General features: G+C 49.2%; 1 protein-coding gene across 1 annotated transcript; it reads right to left on the bottom strand.

The window, feature by feature from the left end:
* Nucleotides 1–1530: 1530 nt before the first annotated feature.
* Nucleotides 1531–15914, bottom strand: LOC135964872 (uncharacterized). Its single transcript, XM_065519943.2, has 5 exons — nucleotides 15867–15914; nucleotides 14478–15474; nucleotides 11895–11956; nucleotides 9171–9466; nucleotides 1531–3192 (listed from the first exon to the last, which is right to left on the bottom strand). Exons 1-4 carry the CDS (start codon nucleotides 15912–15914, stop codon nucleotides 9365–9367), a joined length of 1209 nt encoding a protein of 402 aa, XP_065376015.1. The 3' UTR covers nucleotides 1531–3192; nucleotides 9171–9364.
* Nucleotides 15915–16879: the final 965 nt, after the last annotated feature.

Here is a 16879-nt window from a genome sequence, read left to right as displayed (position 1 = left end):
GAATATTTAATCTTTCTTCCACTTTTCATTTCAGCTCAAAAAAAAAATCCTACTTCTTTTCAAGGCAATGTGGATGCCGTAATCAACTAGTGAGTGCGGAGTCATGTAGAAGGAAGCAGAGGAAAGAAATGCAAGAATATTATTATTTCGAGATTTTTTTGCCCTACCGGGAGCAAATTACACAAATAGAAAAGATCCTGCTAACATTATGAGCCAGACAGCCTTAGAGGTCCATGGCAAATGGCAGGTATTTTAAAGAAAGAGCTTGAGAAGAAAATAAATGACATACTTTGTGTAGATGTTTCTCCTTCCACTGAAGGACAACTGTACAGTCTACAATACTTGTTGAGCTATCAAACTTTAAAAGGGCACTCATGAGAAGGAAACACAGATTCATTGTGATTCTTGCTATGATGTGTAAAGTGCCCTCTGGTTTTACCTTTTATTATCCTAGGATGGAAGGAAAGTTGCCCAGTAAGACAGTATCTGTGCAGTATCACACAAAAACTGTATCTTTCAAGTTGAAAAGTTGGCGTGAAACGAGGCACTTCTCAACCTGAGGACACCCTAACCTGCAGGTGTCTTTTACGGCATGAGTAGTTCCTCACCTCATCAAGGGTTTGCTCAAAAGCCACTGCTTATTAGCACTCCCCTTACTATTTCAGTTAGAACTGCCACTCCACACACTCAGGGACCCCTCACACGTGCTTATTTCTCCAACTTTTAACATACTGTGTCTTCTACCTATTTATTCTGTCTGTCTCTACCAGCAAGACATAAGCGTCACCAGGGCGGAAATTTTTGTCTCTTTTGTCTACCACATCCGAGGTCCAGGCACATAGCAGACACTAAACAAATACTTGGTGAATAAATGAATGAATGGACAAATTACAGAACGCATTTCTCGTGTAAGCAGTCTTCTCTATGGATGTTATTGTTCTGGGCCAGAAGAGTCTATTCATTACACAGTGTAACTGAAAGAATGCATGAAGAAGGTTGGTAAAGGGAGATATTTGCAGATTCTGTGGCTGTTTTACTTGCTAAAGTTTGACAGTCTCTTTGCTTGTTTAATACAGCTGTAGAACATTAGGATACTGATTTGCTACCATTGTCAGTACTTTGTATGAAGCTTTTCCTATATTAACTAGAGATTCAAAGCAGGGAAGATGACAAATAAGAGAAGTGTGGTTATGAACAATAAGAGGCTGCAGAAAATAAAAAGATAAGGGAAAGGAACCTGAAGAAGAAGAGGAAGCCTCACCCCGCACGTTTGTAAAATAGATGAGTCAACTCAGAGGGAGCAAATAAAATACGTCAGCTTGCTATTGATTAAATAGGCTTTGACAAGGCCCTGGGTAGTGTATATAATATGATTTCTATGAATGAGGAGGCCAAGAACCAAACTATGGAGGATAAAAATGCCTCTCCAAAATTATTGCTTAGAAAGCAGACAGATTTCTTAGTTGTGCTTCTATATTAATTAGTATATTGTTACATTATTAATCACTATCACTTTGCTGAAACAATATAGTAGGTGGCATATACTATACGCTTAATATTTATTGCATCAATAAATGGATAAAGATAGAAAAAAAAACCAGAAAGTTCAGACAAACATAAGGAAGACACATTTACAAACCACTCATCATTCCACCACTCAGAAATATCCACTGTTCTTTTTAAGTGAAGCCTCAAATGGTTATAAGGGAAACCACCATCTGTGGAGCTGAAGCCATCATCTGCAGAACCCCAGCCACGGCACGTGTGCTGGTGCTGTGCTCCTGTATTTCGGGGTCCTCTGCACCATGCTTCTCCACCTGTGGTCCCCAGGCTGCTTGCACTAGAGTCACCTGCAATACTGCACTGTTTATTTCAAATATGGATGCTCAAGCCCTGTCATGCCCACACAGATTTTCTGGGATGGAGTCTGGGCATAAACAAGCAGCTTGTCGCCCTAATGCCCAGCACCACCTTCAACCCGGGTCTAGACACATGGCTCCCAAGTCTGCCAGGCTGTGTACCCAGGCTCGCCTGCAGAGCTTGCTAAAGCTCTGGAACATTCCTCCACCAGGTGTCGCTCATTTTAATGGTGGTAAAACTGCACCGTCCATTATCAAACATCTTTCCAGCTGATCCTGGGTAGACAGGCTTGGAACCCTGCTACAGATCAGTGCGTTCCTACCTGACTTTTAAACCCTTAAACTCTTTGTTCCAGTGACTGATTGGGCTTTCACTTAACATGTAAAGCAAATGGAAGTGTTATTGCTCTATTCAAATCAGAGAATCTGGGCAGACTCAGGCTCCCCAAATCTCCACACTAGTCCTGAGGGGCTCTGGGTAAAAGGTGGTCTTGATGGTGACCTCACGTGGCTGGGCTGAACTGCAGCCTCTCTGAAGACAGCACCAAGTCATTTTCATTTATTTGACCTCCCACAGGGGACGTAACAGAGGGTCTGGGTGTGGTCGCTGTGCCATCAACATTCGTGGAACAAATGCAGCACAGGAGGAGCAAAGCGTGACATACTCGGATGTCTGCCAACCTCCGGACGAGGCCCAGCTGGATGCCAATATTCAGTTCACACTTTGCTCTTCCTGTGCTGAGCGGCCAGGTGCGGTGTGGCCCATGTGGGTGCCAGCAAGAAGGACAGATGAAACGCTCATGGCTCTACTATATAAACTCTGTGTGCCTGGAAAACATTGCTTGACATCCTATGAAGAATGTTGGATTCCAAGAGCAAATGAGCATTTTCCACAGACGCTATAAATAACAGAACGACTACAATTTCCGAGGTAAAACTAAATACTGACTATTTCTGTATGCTTGACCCAATGTCAGTTTCCGAGCACTTTTCATGTGGGTACAGGGAAGTGAGGAAAGTATATTAGACAGCATTTTGGTTGAGAAAATAGGGGGTAGGAAGGATTCTTGGCAGAGCGGTGCCCAGAATTCCCCGTGGTCCTGTAGGCGCTTGGGTACTCATTGTGGTTTGCTGTGGTGTCGACATTTCTCTGCCCTTCTCTCAAGAGGGGGTGAGGGAGAGATGAGTGAAGTGGCAAGTACTTACACCATCCAAATTAAGACAGACAACAGCAACCACGTGACGTGTGTATTTGCCAAAGGGGATAGAAAGAGGGTCTATGTTACATTGTTGATCCTCCTCTGCCTTCTCAGGGGTGTCAGTCAGAGTCCCACTAGAGAAAAAACAAAGAAACATTCAAGTTAGGATCGTTTAAGGAGGATTTAATAAAAGGACTGTGGACAAAATTGTGAGGAGAGTTTAAGAAAACCACAAGGGATGGTGCAGACACCAGGCTGGTAACAGTGAGACCTGAACCCCAAGTTGGCACTTGGAGCAGAAACAATGCCAGGGAGACGTCAGCAGGGCACAGGAGAGGCTGTTACACATACACAGGAGAGAAAGGGAAGACTCCCTGAAAACCCTCAACAGCAGGTTTATGAATATTACGGGACAAGGGCTGCTTCTCCTTGAGGAGGAGTAGAGAAGCAAACTTGCTTACTGTGTCTTCTTTTTTCCATTTTTTTTTTAAACAGGGTTTCACTCCCGCAGCCCACATTGGAGTGGATTGGGGCAATCTTGGCTTACAACTTTCACCTCCCAGGCTCAGTGATTCTTCTGCCTCAGCCTCCCAAGCAGTCGGGACTACAGGCATGCAGCATCACGCCCAGCTAATTTGTCTAGTTTTTGTGTAGGAGGGGTCTTGCCACATTGCCCAGGCGGGTCTCGAACTCCTAGGCTCAAGCAATCGGCCTGCCTCAGCCTCCCAAAGTGCTGGGATTACAGGCGTGAGCCACGGTGCTGGCCTGTTTACTGTTTCTTTGCATGTGAACGTTCGTTCTTTCTGAACTCTCACAGGGTGATGGCTAAATGTGCCACTAAGTGATTTAACCCAGGGTTTGGAAGCGAGCCCTCTGACACCTTAACATCAGAAAGGCAGTTCTCCGAGAGTCAGGCCTGAAGTGAGCATTCTTCCTGGGAAACACCCGTTATTGCAGAGGGGCCTGTAGAAAGGGAACTGTGGTGGTTGGAAGGTGTGCGCACGGCCCTGTGATTTAGGACCAGTTTCCAGAGCCTGTGCCCTATGCCATGACCTCACAAAGTGCTGCTGAGTTTATATCTCCCCTTCCCCCTTGGGTGGGACAGGAAGGCCAGAGGGGGCTGGAGTTGCGGTTTGCTTTTCCCCAGGTAAGTTAGACTGATGAAAACCTCGGGTCTGTTAGACTCTGGTGAAATAATTCCCCCTGAAGCAGCCCTCATGAGAACAGGGTGTATTTCAAAATAGTCCCTTTCCTCTGGCTGTAAGTAAGAGGGGATTTTTCCACTCTCCCTTTTTTTTTTTTTTTTTTTTTTTTTTTGAGACAGGGTCTCCCTCTGTCACCCGGGCTGGAGTGCAGTGGCACGATCTTGGCTCACTGCAGCCTCGGCCTTTGGGTTCAAGCGATTCTCCTGCCTCAGCCTCCCGAGTAGCTGGGACTATAGGCGCCTGCCACCATGCCTGGCTAATTTTTTCTATTTTAGTAGAGACGAGGTTTCACCACATTGCCCAGGGTGGACTCGAACTCCTGAGCTCAGGCAATTGGCCTGCCTCGGCCTCTCAAAGTGCTGGGATTACAGGCGCAGCCACTGCACCCGGCCGATTCTTCCTCTCTTTACTGTGGGAACCTGGTCGAGCTCTCAGAGGTAAAATTCACCAAGTGCAGGTCCCCCATGACTGGGTCCCCCTGGATTTTTTCTCTCTTATTTGTCCAGGTGGCATCTCCAGAAATTCATCAGGGGCAGCTCAGGTCCCTGGCGCTGGCCCCGCAGAGGTTCTGCTCCCTGTCAGCCGAGGTCCTCGGAACCCGCTTGTCTGTGCCTCCAGATTCGGGGTCCGTGCTTTGCCTGGTGACTCAGTTCTCTGACGGGTGAAGAAGAGTTTTTGATTTTCAGTTTGTTCATCCTTTTCCTTCTGTGTGGGTGGGAGCCGGACTGGACCCTGGAGCCCAGAGCCGAGAAGTCAGGAAGATGATTCCCCAAGTGCTCAGGTGTGTCTGTCGCCTGCACCCATGGCCCCTCCCCGAGAAAGCAGACCCCCCGGCCCCTTCGAGCCCCTCCCTCCGCGCTGCCCGCCCTGCAGCAGGGCCTTCCTCATTCCCCTTCACCCGTGCTCACCTCAGGTAACCGAGAGGCTGGGTGTGGTCATTGTGCTGTAACCCAGGGGCTGGGTGTGGTCATTGTGCTGTAACCGAGGGGCTGGGTGTGGTCATTGTGCTGGACCCCAGAGCATCTGGGCTCATGCTGATCTGAGCATGAGCCACTGCAGGGGCCCTCAGAGAAGGGAAATAATCCAATGGAGACAAAAGTCTATGTTTTAAAAAAACAAGAGGATCACCCGAAGGACATTATCAGCAGCTTCTTAGCAGTGCTCATCCCTCCTGCAGAAGCAGCTTTCTGGGTTTTGATTAATTCACTACTGGCTGTGAGATAAGGCTAGGACAGTCTGTATAGCCTGCCTAGAGATTAGGAAAAACATTTCTTTTGCTGCAAACTCCTTCCTACTAATCTTCCTTCTGGTCTACCATGGGCAGGATGCACGGGTGGGAAATGCATGCAGCTATTCCACCCCTGAAAACGAACTAATAGAAATCCAGGCTTTGAAGAAGATGCCTCCGGGGCAGCAACCCACCTTGCAGCAGGGTTCTTAACAAGCCCCACAACAGCATCGACCTGAATCGCGTAGGCACAGTTTACACGCACAATGAGGGTAAATGACAGGAAGTGTGACACCAGTTAAAAACAGTCAAGTGCTTCTGCACAGCAGGACAACACCTGGCTGCTGGGGAGGCTCAGAGTTGGGGTGCTCAAGGGTGTACAGGTGTAAATGAGCTCCCATCTTGGAGGCTGCTCTAGAAGCTAAGAACGTGCAGACCCGACTAAGGGCTGTAAACCTCATTTTGGGGTGCAGAGTCCCAGGCTGAGGTCTTGGGACCCCTGGGAACATGTTGAGATGTCACAAGCGCCCTTCTAGCAACTGTGGTCTGAGACTGACATGTCTCCAGGTGTGGTTTTGGGTCCACCAAGGTGCTTAGATGCTTTTGTGATGAATTAAATACGAATTCAGTAAAATGTTACTAAACAAAGTGCCTTTTTGTCCTTATGCCCTTTCCCAGTAAATATTCTGAGAACAAAAATATCAAGTTTGTGTTCGCAAGAAATTTTGAGATAAATGTGTTTCATGCTGGCAGAGTCAGGAGCCACAGCAAATACCACGTGCAGGTGCATTCTGCCAGCTCCTGGGCCGGGAGGTGATATGGGACCCGGGCTCTAGCCCACCCGGCTTGGCAGCTGGCCCCCACCAGCCTGCTCAGCCATCGCGCCCCACTGGTCACCGCCCCATCATGGTCCTCAGTGTCTTCCCTCGGGACCCTGGCGTCTTCTAGATGCTGGGGCACACATGGTGATCACAGCCTCACATTTCAGGAATCAGAATATATCTTAGTTACATGGCTTGTCATAGTTTAATTGGAAGTGTTTTTCCTCTCTTGGTTCCACGAAAGCAATGGTGTGTCTACATTCTAGAGCATCTTCGTGGGAGCGGAGCACAGCTGATGCTGCTGGAGTCACTGGAGTGCTGGAGCTTAAAGGGTGGCCCAGTCTCAAAGGGCACCAGACCCTGTCCTAAGTCCAGGGACAAGGGCTCACAGCTCCCTCAGCCACCCCCGCGTTGCTATGAGGGGAGGACTGCCTTGTCACTGTTTTATAAAAGAGGAAACTGAGACACAGGTGGGTGAGGACTGGCCTGCAGGAGAGCCAGGCCTGCTCGCTGCATATCTGTACCATGAGCCATCTCTGCAGAGGGACAGACTGAAGCTGCCCAATTGACCCCAACACAGTCAGCTGCCGATCAGCTGCTGCATTGGTGACAACGTCACTGAGAGGGAGAATCTGCCCCCACAGCTGCATCTCCTGCTGTCACCATCTCCTCTCAGCCTTCACTTCACTCAGCTTCATTTAATGGAGGATGTGCTCATCTGTTCACAAACTCAACAAATGTCAGGTATTTCCTAAGTGTAGGCCCTGGGTTGAAGCCTCAGTGTGGGAATAAACAGGTTCGCGTCCCCATAGAGGTCATGGTCTAATGAGAAGAGAGACCAATCGCATCACTTGGTTAATAACAGGTTCTGAGATAGCTGCTGAGAGCGACAAGTGTGGGGGCTATGAGAGTCTGCGAACCCGCCCTGAATGGAGACCTGGGCTTTCTGTTCACCTCAAGCGTTGCATGAACTCTGAGGTTCAGAGGCACTCGACAGAAACGGCCGTGCCTGTCGGAGCAGGGCAGACAGTGGAGAGAAGCAGAGAATGTGGCGATCTTTTACGTGGGAGCCAGGCAGAAACCAGGGAGCAGAAACCAGGTTCACAGCAGGCGGGAAGGCGGAGAACTGCTGCCTTCAGGCAGATGCCCGTGGTGACAGCCAGGCAGATGCCGGCACAGGACCCACGCACCCGCGGCGCCCTGCTGGGGCAGGTGGAGCAGTCACCCAGAGACGCACAGACCCTGATCCCCAGAGACTGAGTGTGTTGGGCTTGGGGGAAAGGACACCCAGCTGAGGTGGACTCAGGCTCCAGGCAGGGCCCTTGGGTGGGAGATCATGCTGAGTTATCCAGGGTTACCCTCGGGGCCCTCATGTGGGAAGGACGAGGCCATCACTGCTGTGACCATGGAGGGGCCTGGCCAGGACCGAGGGCCTTGGAGCCTCTGGAATCTGAAAGAGCGAGAAGCGGGTATATAAATTTTATACGACGCCATTTAATCTTTTTAGAAAGAACGTACCTACGTGAAGTAAGGAGAGAAAGGAGAAGGGGAATTCGTGACCAACTCCGTGAGCTGGTCCTCTCTGGACCCCGTGGGGTGCAGACGCGGTCGGTACAGCACCCTCTCTTCACAGTGACCGTTAGGTAGCAATTTAGAATTCCAGACCCCAGTGTGAGGTCCACTTCACTAACAATTCCAAATCGTCACAAACACACAAACTATCGCTTTAAGAAGAGCGATGGTAAACTTGCTGAATGAAAGTGAACTTATTAAGTCATCAATCTCTGGAAAATAATGATCCAGAGAGGGGTGTGTACGTGGCTGATCTTCCTGGGCTTCGCAGCCGATCACGGGGCCCTTTGGAGGGAGGGGTCAGAAACCTCAGAGCAATGTCTCCATTTCATTGGAATGGCATGAAATGATTCCAGTTCGAAAAGAACACAACGTTGAAGGTCAAATATGATACAAGGCACTGGATATATTTGCTAATTAGCACGTTAAAGAATGAGTCAGCTACGGGAGCAGGAGTGATTGCTAACCCCGTAATAATAATCTCTGACTCTAATTGGAGAGCTGCCCTTTGGAAGCAGAGCTTAGAGAAGCAATTTGCAGAAAACATCAAAAGAGAGATTTAATCATATGTCTTTCTACTTGAAAATGTTAGCCTGTCGCTGTGTCGACATACAGCCATTAATCTACCAGGTGAAAGATAGGAAACTCAGCTGCCCACTAATTCTTTTCAAAGTGTATTTTCTCTGATTGCTTGTTTTCTAACCAGGACACTTACTGTGTATGTGGCAGTTACCTTCCTGCTGCTAAACCGTTAATTGTTTAACTGTCCTGAGGTGATAACATGGCAAATCAGACGACTGGGAGCTTCTCAACATAAATGATGCAGACAGATGGAAAATAGAACCCACATTATCAGCTCAGTACCAGGCACAGGGCAGAGAGGAGGTACGGTGTGACCCAAGCAGGCTCCCTAAGTCCCCAGGGTCACAGGCCCCCCCACGTCCAAGCTCTCTGTCCCTGCTGCATCTCATGTCCACACACTTGGCAATGAGCAGGGCAGGGGAGGGAAAGAGCAGGTAGACAGAAACAGGCCCAGCCAGGGCAGAGTCCTGCCCTCTGATCCCTGCCAGGCCCAGCCTTTGTGGGACACCTAGGAACCCCCCACCAGAGGTGAAGTTTGGGGCAAACCCGCGTGTCACTCTGCCTGAATGCCCCACCCCATTGACCTACTCCGTGGAGTACTCGTTGCCCCAAAGCCAGGTTCTGCCCCAGTGTTGGCTGCAGACGGCACCACGGCTGGGGGCCACTGGGAAGGAGGAATGGAGAGGTGGGAGGTGAGAACGTACCTGAGTCCAGGAGCCGTTTCCGTTGTCTGTGATTAGGGTGTCGGCCTGTGATGAGGTGGACAGGAACGAGAGGCCGCCTCCACGCACTGGTGATTCGGGAAAGCTCAGAAGAGGAGAACGGAGTGGGAGAGGAGGCTGAGAGTGTTGAAGGTGTTCGGAGGAGCAAGCCCAGGTGGACGTGTTCTTTGCGCAGCTCACTCCCTCGTCCTGCCTCCTGCCGGGCCAAGGGATGTAGCTGGTTCAGCAGAGCCGCCTTCTTCCCCAGAGGAACGACACCAGCCAGGAATGGCACAGGGCTACACAGAGACACCAGGAAAAATCAAACACGTCGGCAGGAAAAAGACAGTAGGCAGATGGAAAGCATACACTGCCCATAAATATCAGGAACACAAAAGTGCTGCCAATTATCACTGCTCTTATTCAGCAACACATTGAAATTCCAAGCCATTGCCATACAATTTAAAAGTACAAAAAAAACCCAAAACTATAACAATAAAAAAGTAAAGCAAAAGATTGATTTTCTTGCAGATGCTATGATTCTATACAGATAGAATTCAAGAGAATCTATGATTAAATTACTGACATCAACACAAGAGTTCGGCAGGATTGCAGAGAACAAGAGCCATACCGGGATTTCTTAGCATTTATTTACTCTGCAGTCACCAGACGGGGAATAGAACCCCAAACGTGGGCCACTCATGGCTACAGTAAAATCTATGACAGTCACGGTTGCAGCAAAATCCAAAAATATGTGCAAGACCTTCCTTTAGAGAACTATAAACATGTTATTGAAAGGCACAAAGGAAGGATTTGAGGAGGAGAAGCACCAGTGTTTCAGACGGGAATATTAGACTTTGGATAACAGTAAATTCTCCAACATCTTAGCATTCAGTGAACATTCCATCAAGATTCATGAAAATATATGGGGACTTTAACAAACTGATTCTAGAGCACATATAGAAGAATATACGTGAATAAATACCTTCAGAAATGCTCCCAGATGACATGGTGTAGTAATGTAATTGGCTTTAAAAGAGTCTGGGGGAGGAGGAGAGGCTGGTGGGGGAGCAGAGGCAATGAAATTGGGCCTGATTCGGTGATTTTTTGATGCTGAGGACAGACACATAGGAGCTGACTCTCCTATCTCATCTACTTTTGTTTTTAACATTTTTAAAAATAATATAACATTTAAAAGGTTTGAGGAGAAAAAACAGTTAAAACATTTTTTTGGGAAAAAAAAAGCCAAATTGGAAGAGAAAGCAAATATATACAAAGGTATGGTAATGAAAACAGTGTGGCATTAACAGGTCAGCAGAAAAGTGCAGAGCTCAGAGGCAGAGTCTCGCATGGGAGTCGGTGACTCCAGGAGGCAGCTTCCCAAGTCGGGGAACAAGGCACCCAGCACACAGCCCGGGGACTGGGCTTCCATCTGCGGAACAGGGTCCCTGCCTCATTCCACCCTCAAAAGGCTACTTTAGATAAATAGCCTAGATAAAGCCTAGGTGTGAACAGCCAAAAACTAGTGAATGAAATAGACCAAATGGGTTTTGTGATAACTAGCACCGTGAGAAGAGGAAGGAGTGGAGTCATCAATGCCATGCAGTGCCCTTTATGTCAGTAACATGCTCAAAAGCATGTTACTGGATATGTAATGGATAAATGCAAATATATAGATATGTGAAACTTAAAAGACAATAATATAAAAATGCAAACCAAACACCTCAAACTGGCCGCCCGGGGTGGGAGAGGCTGCACCTATATTATTTTAAGGATCCCTCTACCTCACCGGAGTCCTTTTCAAAGGACTAGAAAACAATGTGACAAAATATTTTGTTAATTCTGGTTGTGGGAATATGACTGTTTTATAAAATTATTTGTTCTTTTTTTGTCTTTAAAATGTTTCCATGCTGGGCGCGGTGGCTCATGCCTGTAATTCCAGCACTCTGGGAGGCTCTGACCGGCGGATCACAAGGTCAGGAGATTGAGACCATCCTGGCTAGCATGCTGAAACCCTGTCTCTACTAAAAATACAAAAAATTAGCCGGACGTGGTGGTACATGCCTGTAGCCCCAGCTACTCAAGAGGCAGAGGCAGAGGCAGAAGAATTGCTTGAACCCGGGAGGCGGAGGTTGCAGTGAGCCGAGATCTTACCACTACGCTCCAGCCTGGTGACAGGCTGTAATCCTAGCACTTTGGGATCTTAAAAAAAAAAAAAAAAAAAAAAAGCAAAACTGAAAAGGGCAAAGAAGGAAGAAATCATCCAAAGAAACAACAAAATAGCTCAAAAATAAGAGTCCAGTTAAACCCTTCTGGGGAAAAGAACTGAAGGGTGTAAGGGCCGGGGGAGGTTGTGGAGCGAGGAAAGAATCAGGAAATAAACGCGAGAGGAAAACCTTCCAGATGTAAACAGATGTAAGCTGACAAAGAAGCCCGAAGAAGTAGAATTGACAGGAAACAGCCCTTGATGTGTGGAACAGATCTGAGGAAGTCACACAGGGTGACACGAAAAACAGCAATGCGACTGCAGTGACCTCCGAGAAGACGGTAGCTTTAGAGATGACAGGAAATAGCATGTGCACAGTTGGTGCTCTTAAAGAAGACTGAAGAAATGAAAAAAATCAAAGATCTGAGAACACTAAGCATCTTAAAAAAAAATGAAACATTTGTACCTGTTTATCTTCTGTTCCAAGAAAAAAAGTGATAAAGATGAATACCGTAAAATACCTTGATTTGTAACCAGACCTCAAGGACAAAGGCATCTTTTGGTAGCTCGAGGAAAAGAAAATCTGTAAAGGCAGGAGAGGTATAGGCCCTGAAAAAGCTTTCTCTTCAGTAAACTCCAACTTAATGTTTCAACTTCACAACATTTACATTCTCTTTATTTATAATGCTCACACTGATTGAGTCTTAGTTTCTCTGACAAAGTGAATTTTTTTTTTTTTTTTTGAGACAGAGTTTTGCTCTTGTTGCCCAGGCTGGAGTGCTGTGGCGTGATCTCGGCTCTCTACAACCTCTGCCTTCCGGGTTCAAGCGATTCTCCTGCCTCAGCCTCCGAAGTAGCTGGGATTACAGGCATAGGCCACCATGCCTGGCTAATTTTGTATTTTTAGTAGAGACGGGGTTTCTCCATGTTGGTCAGGCTGGTCTCGAACTCCCGACCTCAGGTGATCTGCCTGCCTCGGCCTCCCAAAGTGCTGGGATTACAGTCGTGAGCCACTGTGCCCGGCCTGTTGAAGTGAATTTTAACTTTGCCATCCTTGTTCTTGGCCTATTTCTTTGGTTGACTTTTGTCGTTCTTTGGATGGATTTTCATTGGGTTTTTGATGGCTTGAGAAAGATTATCAGTTGCCTTTTTACTTAAATGAAAACATGGCTGGCTAGAAGAGGACCACACCCCTTCCCTTGGGACCACACAGAAGTGGACGTCTCAGGCTCCAGGGAGGCTAAGTCTGAGGCTGGCCCGGCTCTCCTCCACGCCCCTGTGCTTATTCGTTCTCAAAGGACGTTGATACGTTTGGTTTTCTGCTAAGTTTCATTTTCAGTGTTTTGTTTCAAGTGCAAGAAACTGTGTTTATGTTCAGGCATGTTCTGTACATCTGGGTCTTCCAATGTCTCCAAACTCAGCCACTTAAAAGGGCCTCCGTGTGGACGCTTCCCACACCAGAGCTTGGGTAGGATCACACAGATGCAGCAGAAAAGCCTCACAGTTTCCTGTGTTTTCCAAACACGGCTTTTTCTCCCAGCCTCCTCAGTTGTTTTGTTCTTCTAATTTACTTCGGGTGACTTTTCCTTTTCTTTTTTTTCCAGTTCATCTTTGTTCAAGAAGATCATAATGAAAGCAAACATATTTTTTCTTTTTTTTCCTTTCTCTCTTTTTTTTTCTTTTTTTTTCTGAGATGAAGTCTCACTCTGTCGCCCAGGCTGGAATGCAGTAGTACAATCTCGGCTCACTGCAACCTCCGTCTCCCGGGTTCAAGCGATTCCCCTGCCTCAGCCTCCCAAGTAGCCAGGACTACAGGTGCCCACCACCACACCTGGCTAATTTTTTGTATTTTTAGTAGAGACGGGGTTTCACCATATTAGCCAGGATGGTCTCAATCTCCTGACCTCTTGATCTGCTCACCTCAGCCTCCCCAAGTGCTGGGATTACAGGCGTGAGCCACTGTGCCTGGCCCAAACGTATTTTTTTTTCCTAGGAATTACAGCTGAACATCTTCTTTCTGCCTCTTCTTTTTCAGTGTGACTGCTAACAAAGAAAATGTGGTCAGGCACAGTTGCTGATTCTTGCAATCCCAGAACTTTGGGAGGTCTAGGTGGGAGGATTGCTTGAGCCCAGAGGTTTGAGACCAGCCTTGGCAACACGATGAGACCCCATCTCTACAAAATTTAAAAAATAGCCAGGTGTGGTGGTGCATGTTTGTGGTCCCAGCTACTTAGGAGGCTGAGGTGGGAGAATTACTTGAGCCTGGGAGGCCAAGGATGCAGTGAGCCACCATCGCCAATGCACTCCGGCCTGGGCGACAGAGTGAGATCCTCTCTCTGATTAAATAAATAGGAAGAATAAGAAATAAATTTAAATAATTAGCAGGCACATGTGTTTGACTTCCACTTTCTGGCCTCCACGTAGACGGCGCCCATGTGTTAGTGTCCTCAGGCCAGAGACTGGGCGGGGACCAAGCCTGGGTGCAGGAAAAGGAGTAAGGCCTGCACTTATGCCCACGAACGAAGGGTCTGAGGCACCTGGACCCTGGGCAGAGGTTCAAGGCCAGGTCTGAAGTGACGGCTGCTGCAGGGACGGGTGGGAGAACGTCCTCTCCGAGGCCAGCACCAGGGAGGCAGCCTGGGGGCCAGAGAGGGTCTCCTGCCCCTGGGGCACCTCAGGCTGCTTCACAACCAGGTGGCACGTGTCTGGACAGAGGGAGGAGGGAAACAAAGAACAAAAGGGACTAAGATGGCGTACTTCCGGGTTCTTCATAACCAACTTTCCCGCGCCCAGGGACAGACACAGGTCAACTGCGCAGGCGCAACCTGACTTCCGACCCAGGAAACCGAAACGTACCTGGCCGGGCCTACCACACGGCCCCGACCCGCCCATGTCCAGCCTACTGCCCTCCCACTCCCAGGCCCAAGACATAAAGCCGCTCCGGGCAGACACGTGGCGGGAACTTCGTCAGCCCCTCCTCATATGTGGACCCAGGAACTTCGCCCGAGAACGCCAGAGCGACTTCCTCGGCCTCCACCGCCGGAGACCGGTGAACTTCGCCCTTTCTTCTTTCACATTGGCTAGCTAATAAAGTTTCTTTTTACCTTGCCTACTTGCCTTTTCTCTGGCTCCTGCTCTGGTGGTCGCACAAAACAAATCAGCACGTCCTTCGGAGCCGCTCACCCTGCCCTGCACACAGTCCTGTGGGTCACACCCGCATCTCGGTGCTGAGGGACCGCAGTCCCGTGGGTCACACGTGGAATCTCGGTGCTGAGGGACCGCAGTCCCGTGGGTCACACGCGGAATCTCGGTGCTGAGGGACACAGTCCCGTGGGTCACACGCGGAATCTCGGTGCTGAGGGACACAGTCCCGTGGGTCACACCCGCATCTCGGTGCTGAGGGACACAGTCCCGTGGGTCACACGCGGAATCTCGGCGCTGAGGGACACAGTCCCGTGGGTCACACGCGGAATCTCGGCGCTGAGGGACACAGTCCCGTGGGTCACACGCGGAATCTCGGCGCTGAGGGACACAGTCCCGTGGGTCACACGCGGAATCTCGGCGCTGAGGGACACAGTCCCGTGGGTCACACGCGGAATCTCGGCGCTGAGGGACACAGTCCCGTGGGTCACACGCGGAATCTCGGCGCTGAGGGACACAGTCCCGTGGGTCACACGCGGAATCTCGGCGCTGAGGGACAGTCCCGTGGGTCACACGCGGAATCTCGGCGCTGAGGGACACAGTCCCGTGGGTCACACGCGGAATCTCGGCGCTGAGGGACACAGTCCCGTGGGTCACACGCGGAATCTCGGCGCTGAGGGACACAGTCCCGTGGGTCACACGCGGAATCTCGGCGCTGAGGGACACAGTCCCGTGGGTCACACGCGGAATCTCGGCGCTGAGGGACACAGTCCCGTGGGTCACACGCGGAATCTCGGCGCTGAGGGACACAGTCCCGTGGGTCACACGCGGAATCTCGGCGCTGAGGGACACAGTCCCGTGGGTCACACGCGGAATCTCGGCGCTGAGGGACACAGTCCCGTGGGTCACACGCGGAATCTCGGCGCTGAGGGACCGCAGAGCCGCTCCGCCCCTTCTGCACTAAGGACAGTCCTGGGCGCGGACCCGCCGCCTCACTGACGGCTCCAGCGCCGCTTAGCGGCAGGAGGGACTCAATGCAGGCTTATTGGGACTCCGCGTCCACTGTGTGGAAAGATCAAACATTTGATTTATTTCAGACACTTTGTTTCTGTTTGTCATATATTACAGTATAATGTAGGCTACATTTTACATGTGTCCCACACTTGTGTGTGTCACATAATGCATGTACCACAGGCATCCAGGTGTGACGTGTGCATGTCATATACATGTGTCATACATGTAATACGCATGCATGTGTTGTGTGTCGGCGATGTGCGTGTGTCACGTATCGATGTGGGGCCATTCCTTTGTGCCCTCATTGCTGGGCTGGTCTCCAAGGACCTTTCTCTCACCTCTTTTCTCTCCTGGATGCCAGGCCCGGAGTTGAGGATCTTCCACATGACCCCAAGGAGGCTTTTCCAGCCCTGTGTCCGGGGATCCAGTGTCTTCGTGGGTGATAAGACTGGTTTGTATTTTCTCATCTATGGCCTTTCTTCTACATAGTGTTGCACTACGCTCTCCTTTATCTCTTTCCAGCATCTGGTGTTTTTTCCATTAGCACGAATCCTGCCATGTTGCAGGGTGTGGTGTTTGCCGGGAAACATGTCCTGTGGCACAGCTCATGTAGAGGACATTGGCTGCACAAAGCTGCAGACCAACAGCAAGCATCACTTTTCTCTTGTACGTTCAGGGATGTGCTTCATTGGTTCAGAAAACATCCTCTATAAATAAACTCCATGAGGCTGGGATTTAAATGCAGGAAGCAGCTGGCAGCTGAAACTACCTGTTGGACTATCTGTTTAAACATTCAAGAAGGATCTTGTGAAGTCTAAAGCAAACACAACAGCTTATTTGAGCTGTATATACGAGAGACTTAAACAAACCTCGTTTAATCCTCTTAAATGGTGCATCTTCCCCGCGGAAGCAGAACCTGCCAATTAGCTGAACATCCTGACAAAACCTCCCAGGGCTGCAGTGTAGGGGAGAAAGGTTTAAAAAGGTCTTTCAGAGGGCAGCCAACTGTGTGTCTGAATATCTCCTTGGGAGCAGTAAATGAAGACAGTACAGTCTAAAGGGAGGTCAGTGCCAGCAAAAGCCCCAGGAGCTCTGTAGACAAAGACAGGAAAAGCTGGGAGTGGAAAAGCTGAAAGTTCACATGTAAGGAAACCCACTGGTCCCTTAGTACAATCATGACTGCCTGTTTCGCCCAGTTCCTGAGTACAGTTGGTCTTCGTTGTGAAAATCAGTCTCAATTGGCCAGTGCTGGTGCTGGGATTGGAGCCCAGGTGGTTACAGCCCTGCTTCCAGGTGTGTAGTCCATGGAATCCCACAGGTGTCCATTCTACGGAAGGTTCCCAGCACCAGT

The sequence above is a fragment of the Macaca fascicularis genome, chromosome 8, assembly GCF_037993035.2.
Source record: "Macaca fascicularis isolate 582-1 chromosome 8, T2T-MFA8v1.1".
NCBI classification, from domain to species: domain Eukaryota; kingdom Metazoa; phylum Chordata; class Mammalia; order Primates; family Cercopithecidae; genus Macaca; species Macaca fascicularis.
Note: the sequence above shows the minus strand (reverse complement) of the source record. Positions and strands in the feature narration are given on the sequence as shown.

Bases quoted from the DNA above. Each gene is read 5' to 3' on its own strand.
- LOC135964872 (XM_065519943.2), bottom strand. From the start codon at position 15,914: ATGTGGAAGATCCTCAACTCCGGGCCTGGCATCCAGGAGAGAAAAGAG. The intron at 15,475-15,866 runs GTGAGAGAAAGG...GACTGTCCTTAG, and splicing joins GCATCCAGGAGAGAAAAGAG to TGCAGAAGGGGCGGAGCGGC. The intron at 9,467-11,894 runs GTATTTTACGGT...GTCTCTGTGTAG, and splicing joins AGGTCTGGTTACAAATCAAG to CCCTGTGCCATTCCTGGCTG.